This window comes from Myotis nattereri (assembly GCF_964212035.1).
Source record: "Myotis nattereri genome assembly, chromosome: 2".
Classification (NCBI taxonomy): domain Eukaryota; kingdom Metazoa; phylum Chordata; class Mammalia; order Chiroptera; family Vespertilionidae; genus Myotis; species Myotis nattereri.
This window is the reverse complement of record NC_138076.1, coordinates 165,591,198-165,608,789: the sequence shown is the minus strand read 5'-3', so window position 1 is coordinate 165,608,789 and position 17,592 is coordinate 165,591,198. Positions and strand designations below refer to the sequence as shown.

Genomic DNA, 17,592 nt, shown 5'->3' with positions numbered 1-17,592 from the left:
ATTTCATATAATCCTGGTTTGGTGGTGATGAACTCCTTTAGCTTTTCCTTATCTGTGAAGCTCTTTATCTGACCTTCAATTTTGAATGACAGCTCTGCTGGATAAAGTAATCTTGGTTGTAGTTTCTTGGCATTCATCACTTTGAATATTTCTTGCCACTCCCTTCTGACCTGCAAAGTTTCTGTTGAGAAATCAGCTGACAGTCGTATGGGTACTCCCTTGTAGGTAACTGACTGTCTTTCTCTTGCTGCTTTTAAGATTCTCTCTTTGTCTTTTGCTCTTGGCATTTTAATTATGATGTGTCTTGGTGTGGTCCTCTTTGGATTCGTTTTGTTTGGGGTTCTCTGTGCTTCCTGGACTTGTAAGTCTATTTCTTTCACCAGGTAGGGGAAGTTTTCTGTCATTATTTCTTCAAATAGGTTTTCAATATCTTGCTCTCTCTCATCTTCTTCCACCCCTATAATTCAGATGTTGGTTCGCTTGAAGCTGTCCCAGAGGCTCCTTACACTATTTTCATATTTTTGGATTCTTTTTTCATTCTGCTTTGCTGGTTGGGTGTTTTTGCTTCTTCGAATTTCAAATCTTTGACTTGATTCTTGCGATCCTCTAGTCTGCTGTTGGAACTCTGCATAATTTTCTTTATTTCAGTCAGTGTATGCTTAATTTCTAGTTGGTCCTTTTTCATACCTTCGATGGTCTCACTAGATTTCTTGAGGATCTCACTACATTTATTGGCGGTCTTACCTGTCTATTTGAGGGTCTTACTAAATTTGTCGGTAGTTTCTAGACAGTTCTTGAAAAACCTTAAAAGTGTGGTTTTGAACTCTATATCCAGTAGTTTGCTTTCCTCCATTTCTGTCATTTGTGTCCTCTTTCTTTGTCTCCGCAATTTGGCTGCTTCCCTGTGTTGATAGAGTGGCTTTGTGTGCTAGATGTCCCTTAGGGCCCAGTGGCTCAGTCTCCCCAATTACCTGAGGTGGACACTCTTGGTGCACCCCCTTGTGGGCTTTGTGCACAGTCTTGTTGTAGTTAAGCCTTGATTGTTGTAGGTATCAGTGGGAGGAATTGACCTCCAGGCCAATTGGCTGTGAGAATCAGCTGTGTCTGCAGTGGGAGAACTTCTGTGCTGAAGACACCCTACTGGGGCAAGACTTGCTTCAATAGGGCTTTGGTGCTCACTGAGTCTGCCCTCTGAGTGTGTCCCTTATGGATCTGAGGAGTTGTAATCTGGATGGTCCCACTCTGACCACTGGGTACACTGGCTCTTGGATCTAAGGAGGTGCTAATTTAGCCTCGGCCTGAGGCTACCCAGCAGGACCTACAAAGAGATCTCCAGATTCCCCTTCCTTGTTTGGGGTTTGGAGTTGCCCAGATGAGGCCCAGCTGTGAAGCAATGCAGGCTGCTGTGGGGCCTTGGGCCTTCTCTTGGAAGTTCTGGGTCTGTCTGGCCCAGGTTCAGTTTGTTAGGTAATTTTCAGATTGCAGAGAGCCAGGGCATTCATATGCAAAAGCCTGGGTGGTGCGGGGTCTCAGGGGGATCAACAGGGCGGAGCAAGCAGCTATGGCTGCTCCTCAGCCCTGCCCTAAGGGGCCGCGTGTCTCAGTGTCCCGGTAATCGCTTCAAGCACCTCTGAGAGAAAGCCGCCCTCAAGTTCTGAGTTCTGCCCGCTGCCAGACAGTCCAGTTTCTCCCCGTATGAGTCTGGGTCCCCAGAGACTTCCTGGAACCAGAGTTCAGAGCAGTCAGGAGCTTGTGACTCCCTTCCGATTCAAAAAGTTCAAAAAGACAGCTGCATCCTCAGGTGCCAGCCCCTTGCCGCACGTGCTCGAGCCTCTGTACCTCTGCACTTTACTTGCGCAGCTCCTCTGAGTCTCAGTGTGCTTTTCTCTCTCCTTCTAGTTGTAGAATTTCCACTCAGCCAGCCTTCCTGTGGCTCTGGATGATGTCCGTTTTGTCTTTTCGTTGTATTTTTGAAGTTGTTGTGGGAGGCAGCAATTTCCGGTGTTTACCTATGCCGCCATCTTGGTTTCCTCAGAGGTTTATAGATTTTAATGATTGTTCCCCAAAGAACTAGCTTTTTGTTTTATTGGTTTTTCTATTGTTTTCTAGTTTTTAATTTTTTTTATTTCTACTCTTATAATTTTTATTCCCCTCTGCTCACTTTGGATTTATTTTATCTTTTTCTAGTTTCTTTTTTTAAAAAATACGTTTTTACTAATTTTTAGAGAGAGAGGAAGGGAAACATTAATCTGCTGCTGCCTCCTGCATGCCCCCTACTGGGGATTGAGCTCGCAGCCCAGGCATGTGTCCTGACCAGGAATCAAACCAGTGACCTCTCGGTTCATGGGACGATACTCATCTAACTGAGTCACACCAGCCAGGGCAAGATTACTACTTTTTTAGTGATTATCCTAATTATAGCATGCCTATGTAGTAAAGTCTAAAAGTAATGAATATTTTAGTCTCCTCTCAGATGATCCAGTGATCTTAGAACTTCCTAACTTATTATCATTGTTAGGACTTAATTTTATCTTTTTACCTTTTAATCCCATAAAACATCATATTTATCTTATTTAGTCAGCATTGCTTTCCCCCACCCGCACATATTTATCACGTTTGTTGCTCTTCATTCCTAAGCTTCTTTACTTTTACAACTTCCATTATGTTATGTTTAGGTATGGAAGTTTTTTTTTATTCCACATGGGCGTTATTAGGCTTCTTGAATCTATGAATTGGTGTCTATCATTATTTATATAACATTTTCAGCCATCATCTCTTCAAATTTTGCCCCTGATCCACTCTTTGTCCTTCTCACTTTATCTTCTATCTCTTAACCCATCATATGTTTTTCCATCTATTTGTCTGCCTGGGAGATAATTTCTTCTTACCTGTCACCCAGCTCATTAATTCTCCCATTGGCTTTGTCTAAACTTCTGGTATATCTGAACAATAGGTTTTTTTAAATTTCAAGTATTTTATCATTATTTATAGAACATCTGTTTGGTTCTTTTTCATATCTATTATAGTTTTCTGTTTCCTGAAGATATTTTAAAGTTTGTCTTAAAATAAGAGAATCTACTGGGGTTTTTTTGAACACAGTAATCATAATCCTATATAATAAAACCCTAATATGGAAATTGACTGAAGAGCAGAATGACCGGTTGCTATGATGCACACTGACCACAAGGGGCAGACGCTCAATGCAGGAGCCGCCTCTGGTTAGGGGCAGCTCCTGCATTGAGCATCTGCCCCCTGAGAGGGAGGGAGGCGACTGGTGGCAGCAGCGGAGAAGGGTGGGGCCAACCAGCAGGCGGCGCCAGGCCATCAGCCAAGGTGGGTGCCAGTGGGAGCCCCCCGATCGCCCTGCCCCTCGGTCGCCCCACAGAGGGCCCTGATCACCAGCCAGTCCTAGGGATCCTACCCTATATATTGCGAACAGTCTCTTAGATTTAAAAATTAAAACCTGGCAAGGCAGCATGAGGGGGGGCGGGGCGGGGCGGGGATGTTGGGGGTTAATGGGAAATGAGGACACATTTGTAATACCTTAACCAATAAAGAAATTAAATAAATAAATAAATAAATAAATAAATAAAACCTGGCAAGGCTACTCTAACACTGAAAAAACAGGATGATGCAGTGATGACATGCATGGACTTTGGCTTGCACATTTTGTGGTCAGCCCTGATTCTGACACTTATAACTGTGTGACAAAGCCAATTACTTCTCTCTGCTTCAGTTTTTCCACCCATAAGATGGGGAAAATGGTACTACTGCCTCAGAAGGATTGTGTTACGTACTACTTTTTATAATCAGGGCAAAAAAAATGTAGCTGCCCATATAACAGCAAGATGCCTTTCACCTGTATGAAAAGTATGGTCACTGGTGCACGCAGTGTCCTGAATTGTGAGAGGGATGTCCGACTGCCAGTTTAGACCCGACATCCCCCAAGGGGTCCTGGATTGCGAGAGGATGCAGGCCGGGCTGAAGGGCCCCCCCAACCCCCCTCCCCGCATGAAATTCATGCACTGAGCCTCTAGTTGTTCTTTAATCTGTTTGATGATGTCAATATCTAAAATCACTAGGGTCTGATTCTGCTATCTATTATTTTTGCTTCATGCTCAGGTGCCTTCTGTGACTGGGTATTTTTTATTCTTTAACTGTCCATTAATCTTGAAATATTGAAAGGGAGTTCTTTGTGGCCAAGGACAAGAGTGCCTTTCTCCCAGAAGAATTTACTATTCCTCATACCTGAGGAACTATTTTAGGGTTTGAGGCTTTTGTCTTTTTGGTCCATAGTGATGTTAACTTGGGCTGTAAATCTGCTGGAGAGCTAGTTAAATCTTCTTCAATCCTTCCCTCCCCCACACCCACACAACTTTCCTTCTGTTACCTTACTCTGAGTGCGTGGCCCTTTGGAAGTTCCAGTTTAATAGGGATCTCCTATCTAACTAGAGCAGTGGTTCTCAACCTTCTGGCCCTTTAAATACAGTTCCTCATGTTGTGACCCAACCATAAAATTATTTTCGTTGCTACTTCATAACTGTAATGTTGCTACTGTTATGAATCGTAATGTAAATATCTGATATGCAGAATGGTCTTAGGTGACCCCTGTGAAAGGGTTGTTTGACCGCCAAAGGGGTCGCGACCCACAGGTTGAGAACTGCTGATCTAGAGAAAACCCTGGTCTTTAGGTCCCTCTCTCTTTTGAGAACAATTCAGGTCTGCCTTGATAGGTGATTCTGTTTACTTGTTTTTGCTCTAGCTCAGATTTTGGGCTGGAAATTTAGAATAGAGTCTTTAGAATATAAGTGAAGCACAGGACAGAGAAGTGTCAAGAAATGTGAAGTGTCTGAGACTTGACCCTGCAAGCTAATAAGCTAGATTGCCTCTCATGGATGCTGGCAGAAGACATGAGAATCCTGGTTCAGAGAAAATTGACTTTATAACTTGTTGCACAGCAAACAGCATGAGCTTCATGTTTGCTCAGTTCCCCTTTCCTTCCCAGTTCCATGGGGTAATGCGGAGTGGTTCAGATGCTGTACTTGGAGTGGGTTTGTATCATTGCTGAGTGGGACTCCAAGCTTCGGAGACACCAGACTTTTAAAGAGAGCTGTTAGCAAACCTGTCCGACCTTTATCCTCAAGGAAGACTTACCTTTATTATTCTGGAAAGCAAACAAATCTGCCCTTTGCCTTGAAGGGAAATCTAATTTGTCACCCAAAGCTGTTCACCATGTCAACATCCTTGAAAAGATAGTCCAGAACAAAAGTTGTCATTGCCTCTTCTCAGAATATTCACAGAAACACCCTTAGAGAATTGTCTTTCAACCAGAAGGATGTAACAATATATCTCCTTTTTGTCCCACCCTCTCCCTGTTTCTGTCTTCCCAACATTTTTTTCTAGATGACAGCAAACTAGATGATTTTATTCTTTTACTTTTGCCATACATATTCCCCTTCTTTTTGCACACACACACACCTTCCCATACACTCTCGCATAGATTTGTTTGGTGTGAAATTTTGCTTTTCAGACAGGTTTTTAAGAACAAATAAATGCCATATGTTAAGATGTGTGTACAGAAACAGTATACTTAAAACTTTTTAATTAGTATCTTTGTGATTGGCATAGAAGGCAGTAACTATGGCTGTTATCTGGGTTTTTTGTTTGTTTTTTATCTTGAAGGCCTGTCATAGCACCTGGCCTGTAGGTAACATTTATTGAGTTTTATTATCTGTTTAATCCAGAATCTTAGTCCTCATATTCAAAATATAATAGTGCCTAGATTTGCTTATCTAATCTATCCCCACTCCAGTACTCTAGAGTAGTAGTTCTCAAAACATGGTATACATTCCCCATCATTGGTGGTATTCCAGATCTCTTTAGATAATGATAGATGGATGCATATTTCTATTTTATTGTGTTGAATTCAAAGACATTATATCTCTTATTTGAAAGTTGGGAAATTGGCTGAAACAAGATGGATTGTCAACAATGAGAACGGCCTTACTAAAATTTAAAGAGAGAAAACATTTCTCCCTGGTCATGCTGGCCTGAGGAATCTGGGAAGGTTGACATTATCTCCTGCGCCTTCCCCCTTATTGTTGGTTGGTTGGCTGGAAATAAGAAAATTGGTCAAATGTACTGAAGTGAGGAAATACAGAATTCAATTTAGAAAAGTCAAAGATATACCCAGAATAAATGATAGGAATAACTCCACTAAATTATAATGTCCAAAATTGGGAGATATTTCTTTAATTCAATGCTTTATTTAGGATCTAATGTGCCAGTTGGGATAACAACCGGACTGAGAATACAGTGTGGAGCAAAAAGAGGCAAGTTCCTCATTCATGGCACTTGCTGTTAGTGGAGGAGACAGGACATAGGCCAGATATTCACCAAGATGCGAAACTAACTCTGAGAAGTGCTACAAAGGATTGTACATAGAATACATAGGATAGAATGAGAGACTATAATAGGGAATTTGACCTGTTGGGAATAAGACAGCCTTGCTAAGGAAGTTATGCTTGAGTTGTGATCTGAAGGATAAGTAGTTGCTAACTTTCCAGGAAGTAAGGGAAGACCTGTCTTGGCATGTGAGGGAATATCTATGCCAAAACCTTGTGGTGGGAAAGAGCATGAAAAGTAGAAGGGACTATCACTCTCTACTGTGGGCAGAGCTAGGGGAACATGGTTTCAGATGAAGCAGGAGATAGGAAGCAGTCATTCTATGCAGGGATTTGCGTAAACCAGGGTAAGAGTTTTTAGATTATTGGTTTTAAAATTAAAAAGATAATATTTAATAAAAACATTTTTCCTCTCATTTTTATAGTTAACCATGTAGTTATGGCAAGTGGTACTGGTTTTTATAGTAAAATAAGGCTTTCTTTTTAAAAATATATATATTTTAATTGATTTTTTACAGAGAGGAAGGGAGAGGGATAGAGTTAGAAACATCGATGAGAGAAAAACATCAATCAGCTGCCTCCTGCACACCTCCTCCTGGGGATGTGCCCGCAACCAAGGTACATGACTTTGACCGGAATCGAACCTGGGACCCTTCAGTCCGCAAGCCAATGCTCTATCCACTGAGCCAAACCAGTTAGGGCTAAGGCTTTCTTTTTAAGTACTTTTGAGTTTACTAATAAGTGAATAATTGTATAGGAGATAATATGGTTTTGTGATTCTCCTAAAAGCATGCTGTTGAGTGTGAATTTTTTTAAAATTTTATTTCAGAGAGAGGAGGGGGGAGAGATTATAACATCAATGATGAGAATCACTGATCAGCTGCCTCCTGCACGCCCCCTACTGGGGATTGAGCCCGCAACCTGGGCATGTAACCTTGACTGGAATCAAGCCTGGGATCCTTCAGTCTGCAGGCTGACACCCTATCCATTGAGCAAAACCAGCTAGGGCGAGTGTGAATTCTTTACTATAGTACATTTTAAGGGTTTATTAGTGTAATTCCTGGATGTCCAAGGGTCATTTGAATCTTTTTCTTTTTTTAGTCCTCACCTAAGGATATGTTTATTGATTTTAGAGAGAGAGAGGAAGAGAAACATACATCAGTTACCTCTCATATGTCCCCTGACTGGGGATTGAACCTATAACCTAGATATGTGGTCAGTTGGTTGGAGTGTCGTCCCATACACCAAAAGGTTGCAGGTTCATTCCCTGTCAGGGCATGTAGGGGAGGCAATTGATTATCTGTCTGTCTGCCTGTCTATCTATCTATCTATCTATCTATCTATCTTCTCTCTCCCTCCCAACTTCCCTCCCTCTAAAAAAATAATTATTTTTTCTTTTCTTTTTTTTAAAAAAATACATTTTATTGATTTTTTCCAGAGAGGAAGGGATAGAGATAGAGAGTTAGAAACATTGATGAGAGAGAAACATCGATCAGCTGCCTCCTGCACATCCCCTACTGGGGATGTGCCTGCAACCCAGGTACATGCCCTTGACCGGAATCGAACCTGGGACCTTTCAGTCCACAGGCCGACGCTCTATCCACTGAGCCAAACCGGTTTTGGCAAATTTTTAATTAAATAAAATTTAAAATCAGTCCCTCAGCCACACTAGCTACATTTAAAATGCTTGATACTCACATGTGGCTATTGACTACCGTATTGGATAGTTCGGACATAGTTTCATCATCGCAGAAAGCTCAGTTAGTGCTGAAAAGTGATGAGTGGAGGCAGTCATCTGTGTTTCGTGCTCCTTTGAGAGAAATCTCAGGATTTAGATGATCAACTTTGAGAGTGAGGGTAGGAAGACACCAGGCTTTGGGAGCGTGAATAATGAGCATTTTGTATTTTTGAGGTAAGAACAGTGGTAAGGGGGAAGGATAACTTCAAGCTAAAACAAAATTTGGTGCTTTTTTTCCCCTTTCTGCCTGCCAGACGCATAGTCTGCACAAAAATCACTAAGACTGCCAGAAACCTGGAGAAATTATTGCTTTTATTCTTTTAGAAATGTAAATTAATCCCATTAAGGTTTTCCCCATTAGTTGAGTGAGTGGCTTCAGTTGGAGTCTGAAAGGTAAGGGGACTCTTGTTTGTTGTTCTTTCATTGTTGTTTTTCTTTGTTGTTTTATTTTGTTTTTAGATTTGGACCCTTAAGATTTGTGAATTCTGTTTATTTTTACCCTTTGGTTTCTGTAGCCCCTTATGGAGTACTATCAAAGCGAAACAAAGCTGGACACTTGTTAAAGACAGCAAGATGGATTTCATTCAGATTAGTGTAGTAGGGAAGAAAGACTCCATTATAAATTGAGCTCAACTTTGCTGAATCAAAAGGTGGGAGCCTTTTTAAACACTGGAGTGTGCTAGGTGTTAGGTAGGGAAGTTGGTCTTTGTGATGAAGGCATCTGTTTTACTAATTGGTGCTTATCAAAGTTAGACTCCTACCCTCCCACAGAGACAGGGAGACAAGAGCCCTATCCTTCCTGGTGATTACATTTCAAGGGATTGTCCCGAAATCCTTGAGAAAGACATATCTGGGTTGCAGAAGGATTTCCTGTTAAGGATCAGAGAAAGGATTTATAACTGCAAGTTTTCTAAAGTAAATGGTCTAAGGAAAATCAGGTCAAGGGCCTATAGTCAGGTTTTGGCTAAAACAAACAGTAAATTCTTTTGCAGCATTGAACTTTCTTGGGCCTGCATTTTAAAGGGCTGGTGGTCATCCTAGGGACATGACCTTGAGCTTACAGACATTGTGCTAGAATTTGGTCATGTCCTTATTGTGTGTGTTGGGGTAGGATGGATTCATTTGTGCTGAGAACTTGCATTTCTCAGTAGCTAGGTAAAATTTTATATTCAGAATTTCATGACTTGGGCATTTTGGGGTAATGATAGACTGGAATGTAATCCAATCCTGGGAAGGGGAAAAGGTCTTTAATGAAAGAGAATAAGGAATAGTTTGGGGACCTGATACAGACGGGAGCAGTCGGGGAAGGTGACTTTCAGGACCTGAGAAGCAACTTGGTTTTTTTGTGATTTTTAAGTCCAAGATGAATGGTATGGGCCAGGGTAGTCCAGAGGAAGGCGAGAGATCTTTGTTAATATCTGAGAAAGCTTCTTGAAAGAGGAATCTGTCCAAGAAAGCCTTGAGAGATAATGGGTGGGCTTTTCTTGATTTAGCATTTTATTGTATTTCCATGAAACCCCATTTAATTTTTCCAGAAATAAATTAGGATCTCATGATTCATTTATTTACTTGAAATATCTTATTTTTCTTTAAAGACATTGCCCAAAGTTGGTATTTCTCTCCATTTTGGCTCTTGGTTGGTTTTCAAACAGCGCTCTTAAGAATAACAAATTCTAAAGAAGCCTCTGTGTTTTTGCACAGTCAATTCCTCTGTCCAAAATACCTTCCCATGCTCTCCACCATACACACCTTCAGGGAATTGTTTATCATTCAAAACCCAGATGAAGTACCATGTCTTCTTTGCTCCCACACTACAGTACTCTTCATTTTTCCTCTTATATGATAGCTCTTATTCAGATGGTTGTACTTAGTTTGTACTCTTAACCCCTAGTGCAGTCTCCGGCCCATAGAAGATACCTAATGTTCGGTTAGTAGGTGTGGTTAAATATAATAAGCTCTCAAATGTGTTTTCCAGTGTTAAGAACTCAGCTATCTTATGTGCATAGGTACAGTATATATTTTGTTAATTGAATTTTTATTTGTTCTTAGATGTCACTAAGAGGATCTGCGCCAGTGACAATTGTACCTCTTCCGGGAGAGCAAGTACAGGTTCAGGGGGTCATCCAGACAGCTCAGTCTTCTGTAATTCACCCACCACACGTGCAAACGGTACAGAAATTCAAAGACTTAGTGGTTGAGAGAGGGGACTTTTATACCCTGAGTCTTCAGACACATCGAAATTGTGTAGTTACTATATTATAAACCAAGATATAAAGTCAAGGAAATTAGACAAACAAATGAAGCAAATAGAAAAGTTTTAGAATTTATAGTTTCATATATATACTATCTGGTGAAAATAGAAGATAATTTTGGGGGAAATTATTGCTTAGAACTTAAGGAAATTAATTTCTTCAGGAAAAGCACCTTTTTTTTTAATTATCAGTAGTGGTATCTAGCCTTCATAAAAATGAGAATTCTGAAGCAAGGTTGTTAATGTTAGCACTCATCTTATAAAGTAAGAAAGTACCTACCTTATGCTTTATGGAGGTCAGATAAAAGAAAGTTCTCTCTTAATAGAGGAAAGTTCTTATTTACATCTACCTTCATATTAACACCTGACAACAGTAGGAAGGAAAAAGCCATCCTGGGCTCCTATTCTTTCTATTCTTTCTCCCTATTTTATCTTATGGCTCCTGTGAATCCCATAATGCCTTTGGACATCTCTCATTTTTAGAAGCAGCTGTCCTATAAAAAATGCTCATTTTCCCTTCTGAATATATGGTGTCTGGCAATGTTGTCAGCTCTAGGAGCTGCATTTTTATGTGTTTTTTGTACATGAAGGTTTTACTCTTATTTACTAGTGCTGTCATTAAAGAGAAATACTTAATCTTAGTCTTAGAAATTATTTTCTTACTTGAGTTCAGTGAGAGGCTTTGGAGTAAACTTAGGGACAGTGAAAACAGTTAAAGCTTTAGATTAAAAATGGTATATCCATGATGCTTAAGGAAACAAAAAAGTGAGATTTTTCTTAATCTAATCATTACTTTGTTATTTGTTACTCTTATTAGTTCTTAATTATTATAAGTTGTGACCAGTTCTTTCTTTTCTATCAAAAAAAAATAAGAATTAATGTAAGATATAAATAAGTAGTTGTACACTAGAACTTGTATTTAATAACTATAAAATGTAAAACAAGCTTCTCTGGAAAGTTAAGATCTAAGTCTAAATAATTAGGGAAGACTTTCTGTAGATATTAAATTTGTTATGTCCTTTCTAGAAGCCTGTTTGGATTATTTTATTTTTTTAAATGAAGGTGAAGTCAGATATAACGATGCAAATTTGGACAAGTGTTGGGAAATTTAATACATTTTAAAAATTGAAAATAACTTGTTTTCTTAATTGTAGATATTATTGTAAGTTAAAACTTGCATGTGATTATTGTGTTGACACAGTTTTAAAGGATTTGTTACTAATACTAGTTAACATTTAATGTGTGCTTGCTGTGTACCATGCACTAAGTGCTTTACATGTATTACTAACTCATTTAACTGTGAAGTGAGGTAAAGTTATTACAGATTTTTTAAAGTAGCACATGTTTATACCTGCCCTTGCCATTGACCTCCACCTTGCTAAATCTAATGGTCTGTTTTCAGTCCTTGTTTTACTCCACTTGTTAGCACCATTTGACATGGTTGATCATTGTTTCCTCCTCATTACACCGTTTTCTCCACTTTTCTAAGGACATCTCACTCACTGAGTATTCCTCCTACCTCACTGATGGCTTGTTCTGTTTCATTTGCTGGTTCCTTCCCTTCTTCCTGTTAGTATTCCTGGATTTTGTTCTTGGTCCTCTTCTCTATATTTTTCCATGATTGAGCTTTTATCCAGTTTTAATGGCTTTAAGGACTATCTAAAGAGCTGTGACTTCCAAATTTATACGTAGTCCAGACTTGTTCCCTTACTCAGGTTTGCACATTCAGCAATCTCCTCAATGTCATTATCTAATAGTGAGATATTAGTTGGATACTTAATGGTATTTCAAAATTAACATGTCCAAAATCCAAGTCAGATAGCATGTTTAATAAAACACCTCTGAGTAATGTGCAACAGTATAGAAATAGGGTGGAGATAAGAGATTGGTCTTTACAACTCTAGTAAAATAGCGTTGCTTTATTTTAGGATAGACGTTCTTCTTAGTTCTGTAGTTGCACTATATGTTCCCTTAATTAGTTCGGCTTCTTGAAATAAACTTTCTCCTTTCCATTTCCTTTTGTTTCTTTCTTTTAGGCCTTAGATTAATTGACAAGTAAATTTGGGTAGTAGGAGACTAAATCATTGTTTCTAAAAGTGAAAATCAAATTCTTTTCCACCTGCATTGTTCATCATAGTAAATCTAGTTCTGTTTTTTAGGTATCATCTTTATCAGAAAGTGAAGAATCTCAGGACTCATCTGATAGCATAGGCTCCTCACAGAAAGCCCACGGGATCCTAGCAAGACGCCCATCTTATAGGTGAGTCCTTTCATATCAAACCCTGGGTGCGCTATAATACCAAATGATTTCAAGTGGTGCTGTGTAAAAACAAACTATATAAAGAGGGAGCATGTGTGTATATAAGAAGGGGATTATTAAAACAGGTTGGAGCCAGATTATAAAGGGCCCAAGTTGCTGTGCTAAAGAAGAATTTAGACCTGTCTTTTGACAAAGTATTAGATTTCCACATTTACCTTTAGAGAGTTAACTTTAATAGCAATATGAAAGGAGGACTATAGATTTTAGGAATTTTAAATTCCTAACTCTGGGCCTTTGTTCCTATGTGTCCCTTTGCTGAAACACATTGTTCTACATTCTGCATAACTCCTTCATATACTTGAGTCCCCACTTCCTCCTGGAAGCCTTCTCTGACCTAATTACCTTCTCTCCAACTCTCCCCCTACCCCGAGACTTTAGGTTAAGTTTTTCTTCTGTGGCATCCTTTTACTGACCCTCTGTTACAGTACTTATCCTGTTGGAAATCCAGTTTATTTTTTTATTGATTTCAGAGAGGAGGGGAGAGATAGAAGCATCAATGATGAGAGAGAATCATTGTTTGGCTCCTCTGCAAGCCCCTTCTGGGGATTGAGCCCCCAAACCGAGTATGTGCCCTGACCAGAAATTGAACTATGACCTCCTGGTTCATCAGTCAACTGTCAATGCTCAACCACTGAACTACACTGACTGGTCTGGCAAGAAATCCAGTTTATTTAAGGCACGGCCCATGTATTATTTTTTCTGATCCAAGGGCCTAGCAAAGTGACAATACAAGATTAGTATCATTAATTGTTGAGTGAATGGAAAACTGGAAGTAGTACAACCAACTGACAGAAGGCTGTTGGAATGATATAGGTGATTTCACATGAGAAGTGGGATAGTTTTGGAGTGGATGTATTTGAGACAGTTTGTGGTAGAACTGACAGAACTAATGACTAGATGATGGGTAGGAGGAATAGGAGACAGGGTGAAACGCTGTGTTTGAAACAGAAACATATGCAGTAAGATTTTTGTTAATATTGATTTTTTTAGAGAGAGGGGAAAAGAGAGAGAGAAACATCAGTGATAGAAACATAAACATCAGTTGGCTGCCTCCTGATGCCCCCTACTGGGGAGCAAGCCTGAAACCTGGTGACTTCCTGATACATAGGTCGACACTCAACCACTGAGCCCCCTCTAGGCTGCAGTAAGATGTTTGATGTTATGAGAGAACTACAAGTATGGTGTAGTCATTCCTGCCTGGTGGAATGAGTGGGAAATACTTCATAAAAGATGTCATTTAGATCACCACCAATCTGATTAATATTGTGAGATATACGGCGGAAAAAGAGCTTTTTAGGCCGAGGGAAGTGTAATCAAAGGTAGGTTGTATGATAAAAAATAGATTGGCCTGTTCTGAAAATTGGAAATTTAATGTGCAGGGAGGAAGTAGAGGTTTATAAAAAAAAAAAAAAAGGTCAACTGCAATCAGCTTACTTAGAACCTTGTTACAAAATGGAAATATATATACGAGGCAAAAACATGTAAGACAGGAATGGTCTGTTAGTTTGCAAATTGGCCCCTGGATACAGAGGGCAAAGAGAGACCAAAGAAAGAGGTAGACCACTCCACATTAGTAGGTGGGAGGTTTAATAAGCAAGGGAACTTACTTAAGGGGCTTTTCTTAAGTGGCTACATAATGAGTAGATCTTCCACCTGCCCACTAGAATCTTGAAAGTTGGTTTTTTTTCAATATGAGGTTTTATTATACATCTTAGTAAAGTTTCACAAACAAGTGTGACAAATCATTCGGCATCCCGGTGTTTCTATAGCTGGACAACTTAGATCTTATTCATCAGCCTGCTGAACTGTTCCTTTTTCAGAAACATATATATTATCCAAAAAATTATCTGATATCCTTGTTTTTAACTGTTGTGGCTTGCACAAAGCAGCTGAATTTGGTACAAGTTCAATGTCATTTCCTTTAAGAATCAACTCATCTTTCTGGGCTTGAGATACTGAACAAGCAACACCTAACCTCATCCAAACTCTGCAGATGTATTTTTCACCCCCAAAATTTCTAATTTCAACAAGAGAACCATTCTCCTGAATAACGACGTTGATGGGGAAGTGAGCGTTGTAACAGAAGCCTAGTGTAACACCCTTGATCATGTTTTGTACATGACGGCAGATAGTGCAAACTGTGGCCAGTTCCTTTCTGTTTTCCCACTATTTGTCAACCCGGAGCCTCTTCTTCTTTCCAAGGAGACTGAGCTCTACATTGATGTGGTTGAAGTCCCTCTGCAGGGTGCCTCTGGAGCCCTTCACAATAACTGTGCGTCCCTTCAGAGTGATGTCCACAGTCTGATTGCCCAGAATGGTTTTCATCCTCGCAGTAGATGTGGCAAAGAGCTCTTGAAAGTTCATGGAGGAGCCTGAACTGAGTTCAGTCACATATACCCTTACTTATGAGTGATCACCAGCCAAACTGCTCTGAGTTCAGCTTGTGGCTGCTACAGTTTGTTCCTATTTAAAGGCATCGGTATACCAGGTGTCAGCAGGAATCCCCCTCATTCCCTCTCTACAGGCCTCAGGGGGCACCACAGGTATAGGAATGGGAGCATTTCGAGGATCTATATATTCTACAGAGTAGCACCCACATTTCTAGAGACATAGGGCTGGCAGGCACAGTGCTCCTCTGTTGCAAATAGATGTGCCGCTTACAGTGGGGGTTTGAGCCATGGCAGAGGTGAGATGAAATGTATTCTCAAAACCCAGCTGTAGATTGGAACGGAAGTTCTTACCATGATATGTCATTCCTTTATGAGAGGCTCTACCTGGAGGAGAGCTGTGAACACTGGTAGGAGCTGTTGATCTATAGGGATGTATTGGGTTTCTGCCCATTTCCAGACCTAGGACCAATATCCTAGGCCAGTAGTCTGCAAACTCATTAGTCAAAAGAGCCAAATATCAACAGTACAACTATTCAAATTTCTTTTGAGAGCCAAATTTTTTAAACTTAAACTATATAGGTAGGTACATTGTTATTAACTTAATTAGAGTATTCCTAAGCTGGCCTTTGCTAAAAACGTCCTCAATATGAGGGGTCGACCTCAGCGAATGTACCCCCACTTCTTCTAATGCCACTTCTTCAAAATAGACTCGCCCAGGCCAAAAACCAGCTTCTGTGCATGGGCCACGAAGTTTCAATCGCGCTGTATGTGCGCGCCGACACATGGTATTTTGTGGAAGAGCCACACTCAAGGGGCCAAAGAGCTGCATGTGGCTCACAAGCCGCAGTTTGCCGACCACTGAGCTAGGGCAATAACATAGTTATTTTTAAAACCTTAACTCTTTTAATAGAGAACCCTCCATTTTTAAAAAAGTAATCAAAGACCTGCTAAAGGCATTTTGTTAAACTCAGAATCCTTTATTTACTAGGCAGATTACTTAAAAGGTAAAGAACAACCTTTCACAGTCTTATCAAGAACAGACCAACAAAACCAGCATGGCTGCAGGCAAGTGTGAGTGAGTGTGTGGGCGGGCATCTGCTGGTCAGTGTGGGAACTGCAGGCAGGCAGTTTGGGCACTCCTGATGGAGGAACTGCGGAGTTGCTCTCTGCTTGAGATTGGAGAGCAAACCTTTGTGGAGGCTTGGCAGGGAAGCAGCCATGTCCTAGCACCCCTACGTCACATACAGGCACCCAAAGCCCCACTGCTGGGACCCAATGCCCCCAGACCCAGGGGAGGGTTGTAGCAAACCAGTATCCTGATTGGTATGGCCCCCGGAGAAGCTTGCCCTGTTCCTAGGCCAACACAGAGCCCAGTTCTCTGGGCCTGCCCCTTCGACCAGCAGAATGCCTGCCCCACCTCCTCCATCATCAGAGTGCCTGACCCACCCCCTCATCAAGCTGAGAACCAGGCTGCCCTTCCCCCTTGACCTGTGGAGCCTTCTTGGATAGCAGATTGCCTGACTTGCCTGACCCCCTTGATCAGAGGAGTGCCCCTCTTCCTGGACTACCAGACTACTAAAATGGGGAGATAAAGCAACAATCCCCAAATGAAAGAAATGGAGGAATTGCCAGAAAAGGAACTAAATGAAATGAAGGCAAACAATTTGTCAAGTAAAGAATTCAAAGGAAAGGTTATAAGAGTGCTCAAATAACTTAGTGAGAACAACAAGCATAAATGAATAATTACATAGTTGATATAAAGAATACCATGGAAGGAATTAGCAGTAAACTAGAAGAAGCTGAGGTCCAAATAAGCAAATTAGAAGACAAGGTAGAAAAAAAAAACATTCAGAGCAGCAATTGGAAAAATAATTAATGTGAAACCTAATAACATCCACATCATAGGAGTGCCAGAAGAAGAATCTGAACAAGGAATAGAGAACCTGTTTGAAGAAATAATGACAAAAAACTTCCTTAACTTGGTGAAGGGAAGTCGTAGAAGTCCAGGAAATGAGTCCCAAACAAGATGAACCCCAAAAGACCCACACCAACACACATCATAATTAAAATGGCAAACATTAAAGCCCAACTGGTGTAGCTCATTCATTGGTTAATGGTGGTTAATGGTGGTCAGGGTTCGATTCCAGGTCAAGGCACATGCCCAGGTTGTGGGCTCAATCCACAGTGGGGAATGCCGAGGAGGCAGCCAATCAATGATTCTCATCACTGATGTTTCTATTTTTCTCTCCCTTCCTCTCTCTGAAGTCAGTTTTTAAAAAAATATATATTTTATTGATTTTTTTACAGAGAGGAAGGGAGAGGGATAGAGAGTTAGAAACATAGATGAGAAACATCAGCTGCCTCCTGCACACCCCCTACTGGGGATGTGCCTGCAACATGCCCTTGACTGGAATTGAACCTGGGACTCTTCAGTCCGCAGGCTGACGCTCTGTCCACTGAACCAAGCCAGTTAGGGCTGAAATCAATTT

General features: G+C 40.6%; 1 protein-coding gene and 1 pseudogene across 5 annotated transcripts in view; one reads left to right on the top strand and one right to left on the bottom strand.

Annotated features, from left to right (window-relative positions):
• Positions 1 to 17,592, top strand: part of ATF1 (activating transcription factor 1) — a 67,827-nt gene that overhangs the window by 29,422 nt on the left and 20,813 nt on the right. For 2 of the 4 annotated variants that reach the window (XM_081082632.1, XM_081082635.1), the window contains exons 3-4: positions 10,192 to 10,311; positions 12,553 to 12,653. In XM_081082632.1, the coding sequence (XP_080938758.1) occupies positions 10,192 to 10,311; positions 12,553 to 12,653 (221 nt within the window). The remainder of the gene's footprint in view (positions 1 to 10,191; positions 10,312 to 12,552; positions 12,654 to 17,592) is intronic. The other 2 variants (XM_081082634.1, XM_081082633.1) reach the window with 1 other exon arrangement.
• Positions 13,223 to 17,116, bottom strand: LOC308512920 (large ribosomal subunit protein uL6-like; annotated as a pseudogene). Its single transcript has one exon. The product of its transcript is annotated as a large ribosomal subunit protein uL6-like (transcript).